We start from the raw sequence: 17,890 nt of genomic DNA on the forward strand, positions 1-17,890 counted from the left end.
AAAAATAAAACAACCAATGGGTAATTAAGAAGGGCAAGCCAGTTAGAGGTAGTAGCAGATGTGATGATAAGTCAAAGTCGGTGGGAATGCAAGGTAGATAGGTATTGTAGATAAGGTAAAGGGGTAATATGTGCCCAGCGAAAAAAACAAAACAAAAAGATACCGCGTGGTATAAGGTAAGGATAAGTAGGTAGGTAGGTAAAAAAGTGTAGCAGGTAAACCACCACCTCCACCACCACCAACCCAGCATCCATAGAACACCATACCACCCGCCCCAACCAACCATCAGAACCACCGATCCCCCTTCCTCCTCCTCCAAATCTTCCACCCCAAAAATAAAACCCCTTGTTGTTACCCCTTAGATCCCATCCCATCCCATCCCAATATTTTATGTATTGCCGTTCGCCCAAGTAACCCATAGCTCCTCCTTCGCTATAACTCCCTTTTCGCCTCAACAACGAAAAAGTACAATTCGCGCCATTATTTATTGTGTTGATGATGATGATGATGATGATGTTGTTGTTATTGTTGTTGTTGTTGTTGTTGTATTTATCAACGAGAAAACCCCCTTTGTGGTAAAGACAAGAAAAAGAGATGGGGGGAAAATTACACAAACCACATCGCCATAAACAAGACCACCACCCCTGCCACAGCAACAACAACAAGTTCAACGCATGATTTTAAACACAGAAAAAGGAGTGTAAATAAACTTTGGTTTCAAAAACACATAAAAAGCAAATAAACTCCACGCTTTCAAACACAAGACAAATAAAATCAAAAACATCTCATCAACCCATCCATGTAAGCTGTCGGTGTGTGTGTTCGTACGATATGTCCCGGTTCGGTTGTCCCCGATATTTGTTTTCCCCTCAACGACCATGAGAGGAAAGGTTTTAAATAGCAAAGAAAGAAAAATAAAAACACATCTGAAAGAGAAAAAAAACCACAGCAAAGTAATAACAAACATCATTTGGAAGCTAACCAGCCATCAACGACACCCAGCCACTCTGACAAACATCATGTGTTGGGTGTTACTACTATGGCTCCTCCAAATGAGAAAAGCAAGCCCAAGCCCCATAACCCATAACCGCAAGCCCACGACACAAAAGTCGGCGTCGCATCCCACTTCCCATTCCGAAACCTAGGTACGTAAAGTACGAGGAAAGCAAAAGAAAAAGAAAAACGTCATGTTGGGTATCCTTTTGTCCATGTCTATTCCCTGTAAATGTGTTGTTTGTGTGTTTCGGGAAGACTGACCGTAATTGCCGTATAAAGGTGGTGAGTGTATGCGGTATGCTCGGGTATGGAACGATGAAAAGAAAGCCCCCATTCGCCAATAGATCAAAAGGCAGAGATGAAACCCATTTGAGCAGATGGAACCCGTGGTGGCAATCCAAGGCGCGCTTTCCAGATATACAGAACCAAAACATGTTTTGGTGAAGAATTAAGAGTGCGGAGTAATCGAGGCGCCCGAGGTGTGCAATGTAATGAGCAAAGTGCCTGTCCATGTGGGTAAAGGACCAAAATCTCAACGGAAAAGCGTAGGGCCCAAAAGGGCCGAAGATTAAATCGCAATATCGGTGAAAGGAAGGCAAGGCGAAGAGAAGCTTGGGGATAGACATGGCACTATGCCACCGGTAGAGAAGAGTTAGACCTCGTCGGCCTGGTCCTGAATGTTGACCGTTGCGTCTGTCGCGGCAGGTTTGGCATCCGTCTGACCAATCGTCTCCTCGACGGCACTCTCGCTAGTGCTTGGCGGACTGCTTGAAGGGCTGTTCGGGCCCATCGTGAGGTTTGGAGTTGGCACCGCCGAGCTCACGTCGACGTGAAGGCCAGGAGAAGTCGGGGCCGTCGACGAAGGTGTGTAGCTGGTGATGGCGTTGTGCAAGCGATCAACTCCGGCAATTTGCTTGCCCGTGCACATCTTCTTGATGGATGCAAGAAGCGGTCTCACCTCATTGACCAGGACATCCCTATCCTGGCCTTGCAGCTCACTGAGGAGGGTTTCTAACTGGGGTTAGCTTTCTGAGTATCACAAGATATTCCGAGGGACTTACGGAGGACGTAGTTGCCGAACTGGTCCTTGGTCAAGGATACCAAGAAAGAGTTGCCATCATCTCCTCGGGACATGAAGCGGTCCCTGATGTCACGCTGTTGGTCAGCCGTACCATGCTTGATGCACTTCTCCACGACGTTGGAGGCGAACTTGTGCTTGGAGAAGATGGGCAGCTGAGACATGACGAGGGCAACCATCTTGGAACGGTCATCGGGAGAGCCATCCGTGATGACATGCTGCGTCACATAGTTGCCATACTGGTCCATGATCAGCATCTGGGCGCAGCTGTGCAGCTCCTTCATGATGGACTGCTTGTCTGCCTCGTTCCCATGCTCAAGAGCACGCTGGATCACACGGCACCCATACGCATGTGACGACAGTTCGCTGACACGTCCCCTGAAGCAATCGAAAATGAAACCAATGTGTTGCCGAGGCACTGTCTGAATGATCTTCTGGATGACGTGGTTTCCGTTCTGGTCCTTCACGATTGTGAGAATCTCGGGCTCGAGTTCCTTGACCAACTCAGCCTGTTGCTCAACGAGCACGTGCGAAAGAGCCTATTGCTAGTCAGTGCATGAAAACAAAACAAGAAAGCCGAGAAGCTCACCTTCTGAACAACTCGGCAGGCGTACATCTGCATCGAGAGTTCAACAACCTTGCCCTTCATGGCTGCAGCAAGCACTTGCTTCTGGGCTTGATTCCCATGCTCAAAGAACTTTTGGATGACATAGTTGCCAAACAGATCCTTCATCAGCACGATGGCATTGGGCTCAATCTCATGGAAGACCTGATTCTTGTCATCACTGTTGGCCGTCTCAAGCTTGTTCTGGATGAAGCGAGAGCCGTGCTGGTCACCACTGAACTCCACAATGAAGCCATAGATGTCCTTGAGCTCGAATCGCTTGCTGGACTTGTTCCCAGTCTTGAACTCCTCCAGCTTCAAGCTCCGCACTCCCCTGGCCGGGTCCCGGTCACTGCTTGGACGAACCGGCGGCACGCCGTTGTGAGCAAATGGATACTGTGGAAGTGGGTATCCCGGAAACTGCATTGGCTGTCTGCCATAGACAGCGTCATAGGGGCCTGGTGCGTACTGTGGGAAGTTGTAATACCCATTCTGGTAGTAGGGTGACTGCGGTGGGAAATGGGACAAGCTGCGCCGGTCCGCTTCAGGCCCCGATCGAAGGTCGCGTGACACCGGTCTTGACCATGAATCGATGGCGGGTGTGAAGCTTCGTGGGCTGTTCAACCCCACGCCAGTCGCACCAGCACGGTACGTGCTACCGGCAGGCGAGCTGTGATCAACTCCAGAGCCCCGCCTGTCCAGGGAGATGCTGTTGGAGTAGCTATCCCGCGAGTGTCCAGCCTGGTACCCTTGACCATGATCCCATGGCTGGGAGCCTGGATTAAGCTGGAAATCCTGCGAGCCGTTACCGAATGACTGCAGATTTCCCAAAGCGTTGGAGCCTCCATTGAGACCAGAACCAATGGCCATGCGTCCCAACCGCTCTGGGAGATCATCATCGGGAATTTGCTGCCCCATGTTGTTGTGGTCGTAACTTCTTGGGTTCTGGCCATGGAAGGACCCGGTTGGCCCGTTCAAAGAGGGACGTTGGGAGTGAATCGAAGTGTGAGGTGTGCCGAAGGGATAGTCGGCATACGGGGCCCCCTGGCCGTGCAAATCATTGTCTGACTGGCCAGAAGTGGAAAGGTGATCCCGCGAGTGCCCATTTCCCAAGAATGACTGGTCTTGCATAGATCGGGAAGCTGGGTACCTGCCGACAGGCTGTTCAGGTTCGCCATTCAGGTTGCTGAAAGAGTTGTCCTTGTCATCAGTGAAGTCAGCATACTGAGACGTATACTTGGGAAAGCCATTCTTGGCATCCTTTGAGCCACCCAAGGCACGTTGTGTCATTGTCTGTGACCCCGAATAGTAAGGGATGCTGCCTGACATGTCATGAAGCTGGACCTCTGAGCGTGTTCGGTTCGGAGATGTCTGACCGGACACGTTGCGGTTCTGGGAGTTATCGTTTGAGTTCCAAGGGCCTCCGGGCCTGCCCCATGGATCGATTTCCGATGCGGATGCCAGCGCACCGGACCCCGAGGGGGTAGCAAATCCGTCGTTAGAATCTCCACCGCATGTTAGTTAAGCCTTCTAACGGAGAGCCTGACTGGAAAAACATACCTCTGGCGCCCACAGCCTCCCTGCTCTTCACAAAGCTGTTGCCAATGGTGTTGGTGTTGGACCAGATGCTGGTGCCGCTTCCCCAGGTATTTGGCGCCGGGAATGTGTTTGTGATGGGCTGGGAGCTCTTCTCAATACCGTTTGCGCCGTTGCCTGTGGAGCTTGGGGCAAGGTTCGGGAACCTGCTTGGTCGAGTCTAGAAGATCAGTCAGAACGTCAGTACCAGATTCGGGCAGCCATATCCTTCAAAGGCAGGAGCGAATGCGTCTCTCGTATATGGGAAGCAACTTACCGTGCCTGCCATGGTTGTGCCGTTGGTGGATCGCTGTGTGCTAGAAGACGTCATTGCAACCTCAGGGTAAGAGAGGTGGAGATGGCTTTTATGGATTCGCAGAAGAGCCGTATTCCCAGTGAATACAGGATCCGCCCGTGATAAGGGAAGCTTGACGGTCGTGGAGCCGTCGTGGTGGCTGCGGGGAAGTCGGCGCCTTTATACGGGGCGCAAACGAGTGGAAGCCTGCCCACACAGGTCCGTGGCACTCGAGCGATTGGGGGTCCGAAAGGATAGTGGGCTGTTGCCGATAGCCTCGAATGCAGTAGAAGTGATGCAGCAGCAGAGGATGCCGAGAGAAAAACGCAAAAGGCTATGTGCGCCGTCTATAGATCATGGATATACACCGTGGGTATCTCGATAAGAAAGTCGCAGTAGACACCAGAGAGGTTGAGCTTCAGAGGCAGGAGCGTCAGTCAGTCAGTCAGTCAGTCAGTCAGCCAGCGCAAGAGGCATCAGAAGTGGGAAGCAGCTGGAAAAAAGGGCAAGTGGGGGCAGGGTCGGAGAAGTTGTAAGGCTGATGATGATGGGTTACCACACACACAGCCCACTCGCACCCACCCAAGCAAGCACGGCAAAGCTTCAGGTAATTGTATAATTGTCCACCTGAAGCCGGAGCCGAGAGGCCAAGGGAACGGCGAGGACAAAAGGTAAAGAGCAGGAGAACCTGAGCTGGCGGCGAATTGTACTGTGTTGCAGACGGGTGTGCAACATGCAAGCACTTACCGCACGTTATTAATTGGCTTCTCTAGCCCGCCGATACACGTCCTCTCTCCCTCACAAGCTCTCTCGGGTTGCGCGGGGACGGGGGCAGCCTGTGCTGTCGTTTATGCACCGGATTCCGGCGGCCAGCGAATAGGTGCTGTTGCGGCCGTCGTCGGTCATATGTGTGTGTACGGAAGACGGGACGGTGGGTGGGCGGTCGCTCGCTCGCTCGAAACTATCTGATTGTCTTGGTATCCGGAGTTGTGGGTAGGTAGGTAGTTAAAGCTACCGTAGGTATTCGGGAGGAGGAGGAATGGCCAGGTTAGGTTAGGTTAGGCTAGGCAAGGTAAAGCAGGTCGGCAGGACGAGGCAGAGGGTGAGGCGAGTTTGCGAGTTTGCGAGTTAACGGGGGAAGAGTCGAGGAGGCTGCTCTGCTAAGAAGTAGTAAAGTGAATGGCGGTGTTTTGGACTTGTGTGGTCGAAGAATGGATGCGATGGTGCTCGGTGGAATGTAGCCAGACCCAGGGATGGCTCTGGTGCGGAGGATGGGCGAGCCACGGGCAGAAGCCAAAAGCGGGTCGGGGAGGGGCCCTGCTTTTGCTGCTTGGTGCCAGGTGCTGGGGATGAGATGGAGATGGGGATTCGCGACGGGGGTTGGAGGGATTGGCCTTGATGCGCGGCGTTGAGACGAAAGGAGAACGGGCGGACAGGGCTCCAGTGCAGGGCTTGCAGGGCAGTTTTGGCGGTTTTGCGGGTGTTGCGCAGGAGAAGCTCCCAGCTACGACAAGGGAGGAGTGGAGAACGCTAAGATCTTAGCGGAGTCGAGTCAACCCTGTGGCTCCTTTTTTTAGGGCGCTACCGACCACCCGACGGCAGGGGAGGGGTCCAGTCTTTTTTTTTTTTGACGTCGCTCGTTGCTCCTGTTGCTCTCTGTTGCTGCAGGTCGCGATGCACGCGATCAACTTCAGACGGTTATTATTTCATGGTGGTCTATTGGGGGTTGGGTGTGATATGCCAGCTGCTTCGTGTAGATAGAGATGGGAGCGTCAATCTACCTATCTTATCAAAAGGTCAAAGAGAGCTATCCATATCCATATCCATATCCATATCCATATCCATATCCATATCCATATCCACACCATTACGTAGACGTCCTCTAGACGGGACCTCAAAAGTTGCTCTACGTCGTCGATCGTTGCCCCCACCCGCGATTAGGTAGAGATAGTTTTAGATACACGGTCCCCACTCAAGACCGGTGGAGCCCTACCTACAAGCGACCAGCTGTTATACCTGACTCCCGAACCGGAGCTTGAAAAGGGCACCGTGTGCCTCACTAGCCCAAGGACTCGTCAGTCGAGGCTCCAAGGGCACAGCAATAGCTGATGGGTGGCATCGGACCAGAAGCGTGTTTCGGCAGCGTGGTCAGCGCCGTTTCCAAGGTCGCCAACAAGGCCTTTCTCTTTCTTTCTCTGTCTCCAGAAATGCGAGCGGCAAACCGTGTGAGAGGGGAAGTGGAGGAGTAGAGAGGGGCCTTTTCCGGGGATGGAAGGGCACCTATCCGGGGCCGCTCACCAGCGCACCTCAGTCCCTCAGTCCTTCGAGGTAGCATGACGACGGCGATGTGCTAGTGGCTGTGTGAATGTATCGCCGGTGCAACCGGGGCCTTGAGGGTGTTTTTCTTGAGCACTTTTTCTTTTGCTTCTTTTTTCTCTCTTGTTGTCTATTTTCCTTTCTGTTGGCTCGATGGTTGCCTCATGCCCTACACTATATCATAGCAATTAATTGTCTAGGCCTTCTTGGGCAGTTGGCACCGTGTGCACAAGCCACTTTGCGGACTGTGTGTTCCAATCAGCGGCATCGAACACATGCACCGAGCGCCCAGCAGATGCTCCCTCGGTGCCGTGCCTCCTCCCACTGTTGGCTTTCCCTTTTCCATGCCAAAGTCCAATCGTCTTCCGGCCGAGATTTGATGCCACACGATGGGCGATCCGCAAGGCCGCTGATCTCGCGGCCGAGTCCCTCGTTAACTAACGCCCTTCTTTGTTTTACTCAGGCCTCTCTGCGTTGTTAGCTCGAATCTCGAACACTCTTGATGAGGCCCTCAGAGCCAATACGTTTCGAAACGCCCCGTTCTCGGCCACAAAGCAATTGTTGAAAAGTCGGCCGTTTCGGACAAATAGACAATGGGGGGCGACCGAACCCTGGCCTGACTGAACGCTGCCAACTTGACCTCCTGGTTCAGAGACAAAATTCGTACGCCGTGGTGCACCGTTCCACTTGGGGCCATGTGCGGAATGCTTGTGCTTGTCTGGCGTCATTTGTCACTAGCAAACAGTCTCTTGCGCGTGCATATGCTGGCTGTCTCCATTTTGGTTAACGGATATTAAGGGGGTAAGAGAGGGTTCGCCACAAAAACCGGCCGTGGTCACGAATGGCACCATCGTGGGATGCAGGGACACAGTGTTCACCCAAAAGCACACCCTTGGCGCTTTCACCGGTATGGATGCGACAAGGGAATGGCAATGTGCAGAATATTGCACCGGTCTGATAAACAGAATCTCGATAGCTTCGAGGTAAGGGATGCTGTCTGTATATCAAGCTCCTCTGCCCTCGTGGAATGCCTTCATCTCCGTTGTCATCGACGGGCCGAGAAGCACGAACGAGATCACCGCCCAGTGTCTCGCTGCTTCCCGCCCGCAAACTTCTCCCCTGACTGGCCCAGCTCGATGGCGATGCGCCTCCCAGCAGCCGGATCCGGGGAAGACCAGACGAGCTTGGTGCTCCCGCCTTGTCATACCTACCCGATCCAGTGGCAGGCCATCCGTGTGTATAAATGTGCGCCATCTGTGACCCTTCCAAACAAGCAAGCGCCAGTACACATCTTGTCACACACTCCAACCTCTCCCTCTTTGCCCCAGGCGTGCTTCTCTTGGGTTCCTTCTCGGGAGAGGCATGCGACCCTCTTCCTTTTGGGGTTTATGCTGAAAGGTGTGTATGTGTTGTTAAGTTTGTTGGGTTTGGCCCCCAAGGCCCCATGTTCAGCCGACCACTCGGGGCCTCTTACCCGGCCGCCGTTGATGGCCTTTGTTTCAGAAAAGGGGGAAACAATTGCGGCTGCCGGCAGCACGCAGGAAATAGAACAATCTAGCGTGTACGTTCCGTGGAACGACCATCTGTTGACTGAGATGCTCGGGTAGCTGACTCATTTGACAGGCAAGACGTCGCAGTGAAAGCCGCAGGGCCCCCAGCGCTGGCCATGTGCGGCCGGACTGCCGTGCAGTTGTTTGTTTCCACTCTGGAAAAGCGCCCGATGTCCGGCACCGAACCCGTATCTTCCCCAGCCTCCTGCCCGGTGCCGGTCTTGGCCATTATCAGCAAGCCGACATCTGCCAGCATGCAGAGTCTGCTGGCATCTCCCAACCGCACCACCCGTCGCCGTCCTGACCTTTTCATCGCTGTAACCATGCTTAGCTGGCTTCCAGGTTCTCCTAATTAGATGGTTGAACAATGTCAGTCTGAGACATCGGTAGCACGTTTTTGTTTTGCTGGCTTTGCCAAACACCCTTCATCTAGCAATATGGCTCGACGCGCTCGTGTGCCATAACACAAGACAGACCTGCTTCGCTGGCAGGTTGCCACAGGTTGTGCTCGGGTCTGAGAGCCGGTATCACGGCTCCCTGCATCGCCAGCAACCAAGAGGGAGGTCTGGCCGGGTGAGAACGTCATCTACCCGGGTATAATGGTCCTCGACGTGCCCGCTGGCTGGGCTCTGTTGCTTCCAGTTGGGTATTTCTATCCATGGGCCATCGCCAAGACACCCATCGACGGTATGCTTCCACGTTTCCCGCAGCAGCACAATATCGTCCAATTGTCATATCCTCAAGTTCCTTTGGGATTGTGCATGCAGTGTCCGATAGGTTGATATCACGGGAATGTTTCACACCTCGTTGACGACTTGCAGTTTCACCGCCCTTTGGGAAATTATCTGACATCAACAGATTGCTCGAGATCGGAAGCAAGGTTGTCGAAAGACTTCTGGGTCGCCCGACGACTGTCTTTTCTTTCTTGGGAACCGAACTTGACATCCTGTGTGGGAGAGCCTTCATGTAGCTTGGTAAGTGGTAAGTCATGATTATGGCAGATGGCCCTATATATGCTGAGATTAGGTTGATGAACATTCGCTTACTATGCATTAGATACTGATCAGTGAGCACATCTTGAAGGCACCTACACCAGCCTGAATGGTGTTCCGGAACCATGTGACATATTCATGTCACTTCGAGATCACCGTGGCGTCATATCACAGTTCCGATCTTTCTGAGCTGTTCACAGCACCTTGGCAAGGTGTGAGGTTGCCGCCGAGGGAAGTCAGCCTGGCGATAGGGGTGTGCTCCTGGTGAGGTAGCATTGTCGAAGAGGCGCCAAACTTTGGTCCGGGCTGTCAGGGAGAAGAGCCGGGTTGGCGACAGCGAGGTGGAGAGGGTGTCGGGTTCTAGAACCTTTCATACATGTATGTAAGAGATTGGCCGGTTGTCGGCTGCCGGCAACACCGTGGCCCGTTGGATGGTGATAATCAAGGCATTGTTTTGATAATCTCTCATCTCGAAATGGCTGAGGTGAAGATCGTGTTTGCACCAACATGAACTGTCAACCCCACACAATTTCACCGGCGCACCCACCTCCAGCACGACGTTTCCGCACCTTTTCAGCGAACCGCTTAGCAGGGGTATGGCGCTTCCAAGATTGGGCCCACCGGATACGAGACACATTATTGGTGCGTACCTGATTACGGTGGAGTCCTCGTGAGTGGTTCATCCCAATCGGGACATGGCGTTGATTTCGCTAGCGCTCGCTACATCCCCTGAAGGCAGTGCTGACCGCAACTACTTGTGCCAGGCCTCGCGCCTTGCCTGGCCCTCTCGTCCATCTCCTCTTTTTCCTTCATCGTCGACGTCAAAGCTTGGGGACTGCTTCACACAGTCGTTCTTTCGATCACTCTCTTTTCCACCACTCCTCCCGCCCTCAGGGAAACCCTATTGGTATCGGCTTCATTCTTTCAGCCGTTCCGTCCAGTCATTTTTGTTGATGCAGTCCCTGTGACACAACACGAGGAAGTAGAGTAAAAGTAATTACACGCGCGGTTGTGAGTTGAAGTTGATCTACTTGATATGTATCTACAACACCGCTAATAATCTTTCTCTACAGCTCCCGGCAGCTCGTATATACCGACCGCCATTTACATTCCTTACGTCTGGCTTTAGGTCTCACAACACCACCACCACAACCACCACAATGGACTCATTCACACACATCGTCCGCCGGGGCCTCGACACCGGCGACAACGAGACAACCGTCGATATCCTCATCGCACTTCTCGCTCTTACTTTCTGCGGCTTGCTGGCTTTCTCCCTTTTGGTGCTGATGCGGAGGATGCGGAGGCAGAAGCAGATGTTGGACGAGACCCTCCCCCAATACCATGATGTCAAGAAGTCGGGCAACCACAGACGTCTCACCATCGAAACCGGCAACGGCCGACAAAGCGTCATCGTCTTCAACAATGGCGCCTCGCCCATGCTTGCCAACCCCCGATCGCCTCCCCACTCCCCCGACAACGTTCCCCAGATTCACATCACCTTCCCGGACGAGCAGGACGACCAAGGCAGGCCAAAGAGCGGCCGTGTTGTTGTCGTCCGTGTTGGCGAGACCACCGTTGGCCTCGAGCCCCTCAACGACGAGCAACTCCCCGCCTATGAGAAGGAAAGCAGCACGCAGTTCTACTCGGTGGACATTGAGAAGATTGGCGGACTCAAGGAGAAGGAGTTCCGCTAAACTACAACATGTTACCACTCAAACAATGGGAACCAACAACAAACATGAAGGCTCATTCGCGCACACAAACGACGAGCCGGACTTTTTAATGATTTGATGGGCGACTGGAGTTTGTGAGAAAAACGGGACCGGGCACGAAAATTATACCATACATACCTTCCTTCTGCAGAAAACACCGGCCTTGCTGTTTTCTTCCACTTGTCTATTTATTCAATTCGAGGGTCTCTGAGGGCACCCAGCTTCCAAACACTTTCGACACAATTCAGCTTGGAGAGGATAACCTGATGCGCGCAGGCTGGCTTAACGGGAGCATGGGGGGAGCACACCAGATGTGCCCGCTATATAGATAGATGCTATGATGGTGCCAACGGGTAGCAACCGCGTACATTCACACACACACACACATTATGGAGTACTCTTTTTTTTTCAATGTTTTTCGGTGGGAGGATCAACGTACATACTTGGGGTGCATTGCTGATCGGGCAGCGTTTCGATGGCGGGTTTGTGGCATTTCTCTAACCGTCATCTCGGACATTCTAGTATTGTATAATTAAATATACGATGCCTGCCGCGAGGCGGGCGTTTTTGAACGGTCTCGCAACTGTCCATGATCGACCGTTTGTGGGATGCTGGTATGGGGCCGAGCATCCCCCGACGGTTTTTTTTGTTTTGACGTTTCTCGCTTGTTGCTTTGCTTTCCAGGTTTCCATGCTTGCCGAAAGGAAGTGTTGTTTCCTTCCGAGGCGAGATGATGATCATAATTCTCCTATTGGATTGGTCTAGATGCTAATTCAGGAGGTGGCATGTGTAAATCAAGGGTTAGGGTAGTTGCGCCAACAAATGACGACGGCCTGAGGATTTGCTGGGAGACAAGGGGAGGAGGAGCTGCCAAACAAAGCTGTGGAGATGGTTTTGCTTTCTGGAAGCTCCAAAAATCAACAGCTTGCCAGTTGGCATTTCGTCGCCGTTCAAATGGCGCATTCTTCTTACCTGTCTCGTTGAACAAAAGTTCCATATCCTCTCGCCTTGTCGACGGCCTTTTTCTTTGGCTCTACTCTTTTTTGTTGTAATAACCTTGATACGTGGGAGATCTCACCCGTTCTTTATCTTTGAACCTATTTTCTTTTGCTTCTTCAACTCTTCGCAATTCGACATCCAATCGTATAACCCACCCATCACCCCTTAATCGCATTCTGTCAGATCTCTTACCCCTGACGACAACCCCACGACGACATCGACACGCGCGCGCGCGAAAGCGCCACCATAACCCTTCATAATGCCACCACCCCAACCAACCCCGAAAAAAGCGGTTCCCGCCCCCGATTACAAGACGCTCAAATCCCAATGGGACGCCGCCAAGCGCAAAAAGGATGCGGAAGATGCGACCAAAAAAGCCGTCAAAGACCAAGCCGTCACCGCCGTAGAACCCAACAACACGGACGAGATCAAGCTCCGCGAACTCCGACGAGCAGCCCTCGAAGGTCGCCGCAAAAAGGCGTACCAATCCCGCTGGGCATGGACGGCCGGGTTCTGGGTCTGGATGCTAGCCATCCACCTCGTCGGGCTGGGGTACTTCACCAGCGGCTTCCTCCTCACAAGACTGCAACTGGACGATAAATCCCTTTGCGACGTCTCTCCCGCAGGCCAAGAAGGGGGGATCTTGCCAGCCTGGCCAGGAAAGGGGACCCCAGAAGGAGGATGCTGGCACCCCAAGACCTTCGACAAGGCAGTGGTGGTGTTGATTGACGCGTTGAGATACGACTTTACCGTTCCCGTGGACGACAACGCCGAGTTTCACAACCGGTTCCCGTTCATGTACGAGACTGCTGTTCGGGAGCCGAACAAGGCTTTTTTGCGGCCGTTTATTGCCGATCCGCCCACGAGTACGCTGCAGAGGTTGAAGGGGTTGACGACGGGGACGCTGCCTACTTTTATTGATGTGGGGAGCAGCTTTTCGGGGACGGCGGTGGAGGAGGATAATTTGCTGGGGCAGCTGAGGGGGGCCGGGAAGAGGGTGGTGCACTTGGGGGATGACACTTGGGAGAGTCTTTTTCCGGGGTATTTTGAGGGGAATCTGAGCAGGCCGTATGATAGTTTTAATGTGTGGGATCTGCACACGGTGGATGAGGGGGTTATTGAGCATATCTTTCCGCTGATGGAGGAGGGGAGGAAGGGGGAGTGGGATGTGGTGATTGGGCATTTGTTGGGGGTGGATCATGCGGGACATCGGTATGGGCCTGAGCATCCCGAGATGGGGAGGAAGTTGAGGCAGATGGATGGGTTTGTGAGGGATCTGGCGGGGAAGATTGACGAGAGGACGGTGTTGATTGTGATGGGGGATCACGGGATGGATAGTAAGGGGGATCATGGGGGGGAGAGCGATGATGAGGTGCAGGCGGCGCTTTGGATGTACTCGCCAAAGGGGGGTTTTGGGAGGACGAAGCCTGAGTTTGCGGTCCCGCCGGCTACGGCGGTGGAGAGGCCGGTGAACCAGATTGATTTAGTGCCGACTTTGGCGCTGATGATGGGTATTCCTATTCCTTTCAATAATTTGGGGCGTCCTATCGAGGAGGTCTTTGCTGGTCCTCGCGGCAATTCTTGGAATAATTTGGCTGCGGCTGAAAGGGTTGCGGCTGCTGGTGTCAAGCGGTATCAGGCCTCCTATTTTGCTGCCAGAGGCATGGCTGAGGAACCTGCTTCTACCCCTGGCTCGCCGGCTGATCTTTGGGACAAGGCTGAGGGTCTGGTTTCCAAGGGCAACTGGGTTGCTGTCTATACTGCTTTTGCCGAGTACCAAAGGGAGACTCTGGCTCGCTGCAAGAGCCTTTGGGCGCAGTTCAATATCAAGAACATGATTCTTGGAATCGCCGTCATGGGATTTGGTGTTCTTACCCTGCTAGTCTACGTCTCCAAGGGAGCCGAGGATGATGAGGCTGTTGATGACCCTGAGCTGGACGATGCTGAAAAGAGCCTGGAGATTATGGGCGTCATTCCTGACTCGGAGCTGCCGTTGGAGAATGTTCTCGAAAGAAAACTTGTTGCTGCTGCTTTCCTTGGCGCAGTTCCGGGCCTTATTGGCGGCGCTCTCCATGCTTACCTCAAGGGCACGGGCGACTATTACCGCGGTGCTGCCATGGCCGCCCTCACCAGCATTGCCACTGTCGGTGTGTCGCTCTACGAAATCAAGGAGACCCTCCGGACTCTGGTTCCATCCACAATTTGGGGGTGGATGGCAGCAGTGTTCACTCTCAGCCAGTCTATCGGCTTCGCTTCCAACTCGTACACAATCTGGGAGGACTCTATTCTGCTCTTCTTCATCACCACCTTTGGCTTCGTCACAGCCCTCTCCGCCGTGCGAATCCAGTCCCTTGCCGACCGCTACATGGCCATCTACCACTCGGTCCTCTTCGTGGTCCTCGGCCGCCTTGCCTCCGCCTCCAAGCTCTGCCGCGAAGAGCAAATGCCCTACTGCACATCAACCTACTACGCCTCCTCCACCTCGTCAACCTCTGCCCTCTGGCAGCTCGCCATCCCCTTCGCGGTGAGCCTGATCCTTCCCACAATCATCAAAGCCTACCTCCAACCCACCCGCTCCTACGAGGGCCTAGCCCCAGCCTGGATCGGGTACGTCTTCCGCACGGGTCTCTTCATGTCAGCCCTTTACTGGCTCCTCGACTCAGCCGACAACGGGAACTGGATCTCTGGCCTGCCCGAAAAAAAGCTCAAAAACCTCTCCGTCTACACCGCCCAGATGGTCCTCGGCCTGGCCTTTGTAGCAGGAACAACAGCATTCATGTGGGCGCCCCCCTGCGTGAGCATCGTCACTTCAGCCTCGAAATCAACACCCACCCGGGCACAGGTCGCGATCTTGGGCTACGGCAACGCGCACGGGGCACGGTACCTCCTTCTCCCGCTCAACTTCCTCGTCTCCCTAATTCTCCTCTCCAAACCCATGGGCGGCGGCGCGTTGGCCATTCTATTCTGGCAGATCCTCTCCCTCGTTGAAATCCTTGACTCGAACTCTTTGTCTGCAACCCCGATCGGACCAGTCATGCTCGCAATCCTGGGCTCGTTTCACTTTTTCAAGACGGGCCATCAGGCTGTGCTGTCGACCATTCAATGGGACTCCGCGTTCATCCCCCTTTTTTCCGTCCGCTACCCTTGGTCACCCTTGGCAGTGGCGATGAACACCTTTGCGGCACAGATTCTCGCCACGGTTTGCGTCCCCCTCTTGGTGCTTTGGAAGGCGTCACCCAAGAAGAAGGGTGCGCTGGCGGAGACGAGCAAAAAGCTGGGGGCGTTTGTCGGTTTTTTCGCGGTGGAGGGGTGGATGAGTATGATGTGGGCGGGGCATTTGAGGAGGCATCTGATGCTTTATCGGGTGTTTATGCCGAGGTTTGCGACGGCGGGGGTGGTGTTGATTGTGGTGGACTTGGTGGCGTTGGGGGTGAGTTTGTTGGGGTTGAGGGGGAATACGGTGGCGATTGGGGAGGTTTTTGGGTGGGCTGAGTAAGGGGGCAGGGGAAGAGAGAGAGAGAGAGAGAGAGAGAGGGAGAGAGAGAGAGAGAGAGAGAGAGAGAGAGAGAGAGAGAGAGAGAGAGAGAGAGAGAGAGAGAGAGAGAGGTGGTTGATTGGTTGTACACACATCACGGCAGGAGTCAAAAAGTTCTGCTTGGTACTTGGGGGTGAATGGAGCCTGAAAAGGGGTCTTGTTTCTTTTCATGTAATGAACGGGATTGTATATAATTAATAGACTGTACGTCAAACTGAAAAGGCAGTTCTGTTGCTATGTTCGCTCACCACGATGTTGCTACTGAACAACTAATGAATGACAAGTTGTGTTCCCTTCCTGTCATGATACCAACACCACCTTTCCTGCCCCAAGACTTCCATTTTTCCTCTCCCTCGCAACATAATCCCTATTTATACCAATACCCACCCAACACATAAAAACACTAGCCATAAGCACACAAAAGAAAAAGACGCTCCATACCTATCAACGATATACTCAAAGGTATCAGCGCTGACCCCTACTCTTTGCCTCCACCCTCTTCCTAAGCAAACCACGAATAATCCACCCTCCGCAGCGCCAACCCTCTTGAATAATTCGGCGTGTTATAAGCACACCTCATTCCCCAACCTCATACGCAAACATGGTCGCGCCCCAGTTGAAGCCACAAGCCGTGATACTCCCCCCGGGAGACGGATACGATATCAGGCTAGTTTTCTTAGTCACATTCCAAACCATAACCTGTCCATCCTGACCTGCCGTTGCCATCACGATCCTCGCCGTCGAGCCATTTTGATGGGCAATATAATTGGCAAAGGCAAGGTCATTGACGGCGTACACGTTCGTCACTTTGCTTGATTCTTTCGACACTTCACGATGGTACTTGAACGAGAAAGTCACTCCTGACCTAAAAGCGAATAAGACAAGGTCCGGTTAGTAAAAGGCGTAGAGCGAAGCCAGGGGGCCGAACGAGGGGGGTATACTTCATCGGGTTAGGTTGGGTAGCTCCAAAAGTTACCCTTCCGCCAATACCTCCCACCGCCCGGTATTGACCACCGTGTTTGACAGCTATGCATCTGATTTGTTGGTCCACAAGAGGCGACTCAATGATCATCGTGGGTCTTATGGCACTGCTCTGTGTCATCTTTCCCAGGTTGAAGATGTGGATCTTGTTGTCTGCTGTCCCCGCGGCGAGGGTCGTACCGGACCCATCCATGGCCCATACACGGTTGGTGAGGTTGACGGTGGCGATGGGGTTGGGTTGCCGCTTGTCCCAGAACCGAAGTGTCTTGTCCCATGACCCAGAAACAAGCAGACCGGTCGAATTCCCGGCGCAGGGAAGGTCCACCCAACGGACGGTCCTCACAGGGGCTTGGTGACCGGAAAGTGTCATAGTTTGACCTGGCGCGTTGAGATCCATGATGTGGACTTTTCCGTCGGTCGAGGCACCGGCAATCATGTTCCCTTCCTGTTGGGGTCCAGGTTAGCGGATGTGGACAGTACAGTGTTGTGTGGTACATGCCTGTTTAAATCACCAGTTTATATATGTTCACGCACATTTGCATCCTCCACGTATCACCATCAACATCCGTGGATGTTCCTCGCATCCTCCTAGTCGGTCCTCGATAATCTCGATCCGGTCGAGTGGGCGAATAGATGCATCACCTCACTCATCAAAAACTTACCTGGTTGAAATCGCAATCGAGAAAAGGGTGGGTTGTTGTTCATGGCGGTGACAGGGCGGATGGAACCTGTGCCGCCGGCGACGTTTGTTGCATCGTAGATATACACTCTGCCGTCCCAAGCAGAGGCGGCCACATGGTCTGCCTTGGGAGGCCATCGGAGGGCGCTGACGGTGTCCTCGGGCCCTGGAGGGGAAGCAATATCGGTCCAAGGTTCCGATGTTTGGTTTTGGGGCGGCCATTGTGTTGGTAATGAGGTTGATCATGTATGCCGAGTAGTTGTTGTTGAATGCTAGATGAACGTTGCAGGATGATTAATTCTTGAGAGGGTTGGTGGAAGGTTATTATTATAGACAGAGTTTGCGCAAGCAAAAGCCAAAAGGGGGCAGGATTCCACTGAGGCTTTCCATTGGAACTTTGGGTAGGAGCAATGGGACCTGGGATTCATCTTGACCGCCAAAAGGACTGTTGCCTGCTGACTCTTGAAAAGCCTAAAAGCTGGCTACATCACCCCTTCTACCCTTTCTCTTCTCTCTTATATTTCACCTTTAGCCAATTGTCCCTATTTGTTGGCCATGTCTGCTAGGTGCTGGCC

At 53.3% G+C, this 17,890-nt stretch overlaps 5 protein-coding genes across 5 annotated transcripts; 3 read left to right on the top strand and 2 right to left on the bottom strand.

Moving 5' to 3' along the window:
• Window positions 1–399: 399 nt before the first annotated feature.
• Window positions 400–6,042, bottom strand: PUF3 (mRNA binding protein puf3). The gene is made up of 7 exons (XM_062893671.1): window positions 5,296–6,042; window positions 4,531–4,964; window positions 4,239–4,434; window positions 2,664–4,183; window positions 2,058–2,613; window positions 516–2,007; window positions 400–491 (listed from the first exon to the last, which is right to left on the bottom strand). The coding sequence occupies exons 2-6, from the start codon at window positions 4,582–4,584 to the stop codon at window positions 1,649–1,651; spliced, it is 2,685 nt and encodes an 894-aa protein (XP_062739504.1). The 5' UTR covers window positions 4,585–4,964; window positions 5,296–6,042; the 3' UTR covers window positions 400–491; window positions 516–1,648.
• QC762_0110950 (uncharacterized protein) lies at window positions 5,356–8,770 on the top strand (the record flags this gene model as incomplete). The annotated part of the gene is given in 3 exon segments (XM_062884315.1): window positions 5,356–6,393; window positions 6,406–8,262; window positions 8,488–8,770. 2 exon segments carry the CDS (start codon window positions 8,108–8,110, stop codon window positions 8,768–8,770), a joined length of 438 nt encoding a protein of 145 aa, XP_062739505.1. The 5' UTR covers window positions 5,356–6,393; window positions 6,406–8,107.
• A 1,232-nt stretch (window positions 8,771–10,002) lies between these two features.
• On the top strand, window positions 10,003–11,103 carry QC762_708280 (uncharacterized protein; the record flags this gene model as incomplete). Its single annotated transcript, XM_062893672.1, has 2 exons — window positions 10,003–10,076; window positions 10,536–11,103. The coding sequence occupies 2 exons, from the start codon at window positions 10,003–10,005 to the stop codon at window positions 11,101–11,103; spliced, it is 642 nt and encodes a 213-aa protein (XP_062739506.1).
• Window positions 11,104–12,379: 1,276 nt separating this feature from the next.
• Window positions 12,380–15,616, top strand: GPI13 (mannose-ethanolamine phosphotransferase gpi13; the record flags this gene model as incomplete). Its single annotated transcript, XM_062893673.1, has 1 exon — window positions 12,380–15,616. The coding sequence occupies one exon, from the start codon at window positions 12,380–12,382 to the stop codon at window positions 15,614–15,616; it is 3,237 nt and encodes a 1,078-aa protein (XP_062739507.1).
• Window positions 15,617–15,810: 194 nt separating this feature from the next.
• On the bottom strand, window positions 15,811–17,648 carry QC762_708300 (uncharacterized protein). The gene is made up of 3 exons (XM_062893674.1): window positions 17,299–17,648; window positions 16,597–17,081; window positions 15,811–16,520 (listed from the first exon to the last, which is right to left on the bottom strand). The coding sequence occupies exons 2-3, from the start codon at window positions 17,070–17,072 to the stop codon at window positions 16,232–16,234; spliced, it is 765 nt and encodes a 254-aa protein (XP_062739508.1). The 5' UTR covers window positions 17,073–17,081; window positions 17,299–17,648; the 3' UTR covers window positions 15,811–16,231.
• Between the last annotated feature and the right edge of the window lie 242 nt (window positions 17,649–17,890).

Source organism: Podospora pseudocomata, chromosome 7 (genome assembly GCF_035222375.1).
Source record: "Podospora pseudocomata strain CBS 415.72m chromosome 7, whole genome shotgun sequence".
Classification (NCBI taxonomy): domain Eukaryota; kingdom Fungi; phylum Ascomycota; class Sordariomycetes; order Sordariales; family Podosporaceae; genus Podospora; species Podospora pseudocomata.

Coding starts and splice junctions, on each gene's coding strand:
- PUF3 (XM_062893671.1), bottom strand. CDS start 4,584: ATGACGTCTTCTAGCACACAGCGATCCACCAACGGCACAACCATGGCA. Junction 4,184..4,238: donor GGAGGCTGTGGGCGCCAGAG/GTATGTTTTTCC, acceptor CATGCGGTGGAG/ATTCTAACGACGGATTTGCT. Junction 2,614..2,663: donor CCTGCCGAGTTGTTCAGAAG/GTGAGCTTCTCG, acceptor GACTAGCAATAG/GCTCTTTCGCACGTGCTCGT.
- QC762_708300 (XM_062893674.1), bottom strand. CDS start 17,072: ATGATTGCCGGTGCCTCGACCGACGGAAAAGTCCACATCATGGATCTC. Junction 16,521..16,596: donor ACCCAACCTAACCCGATGAA/GTATACCCCCCT, acceptor ATTCGCTTTTAG/GTCAGGAGTGACTTTCTCGT.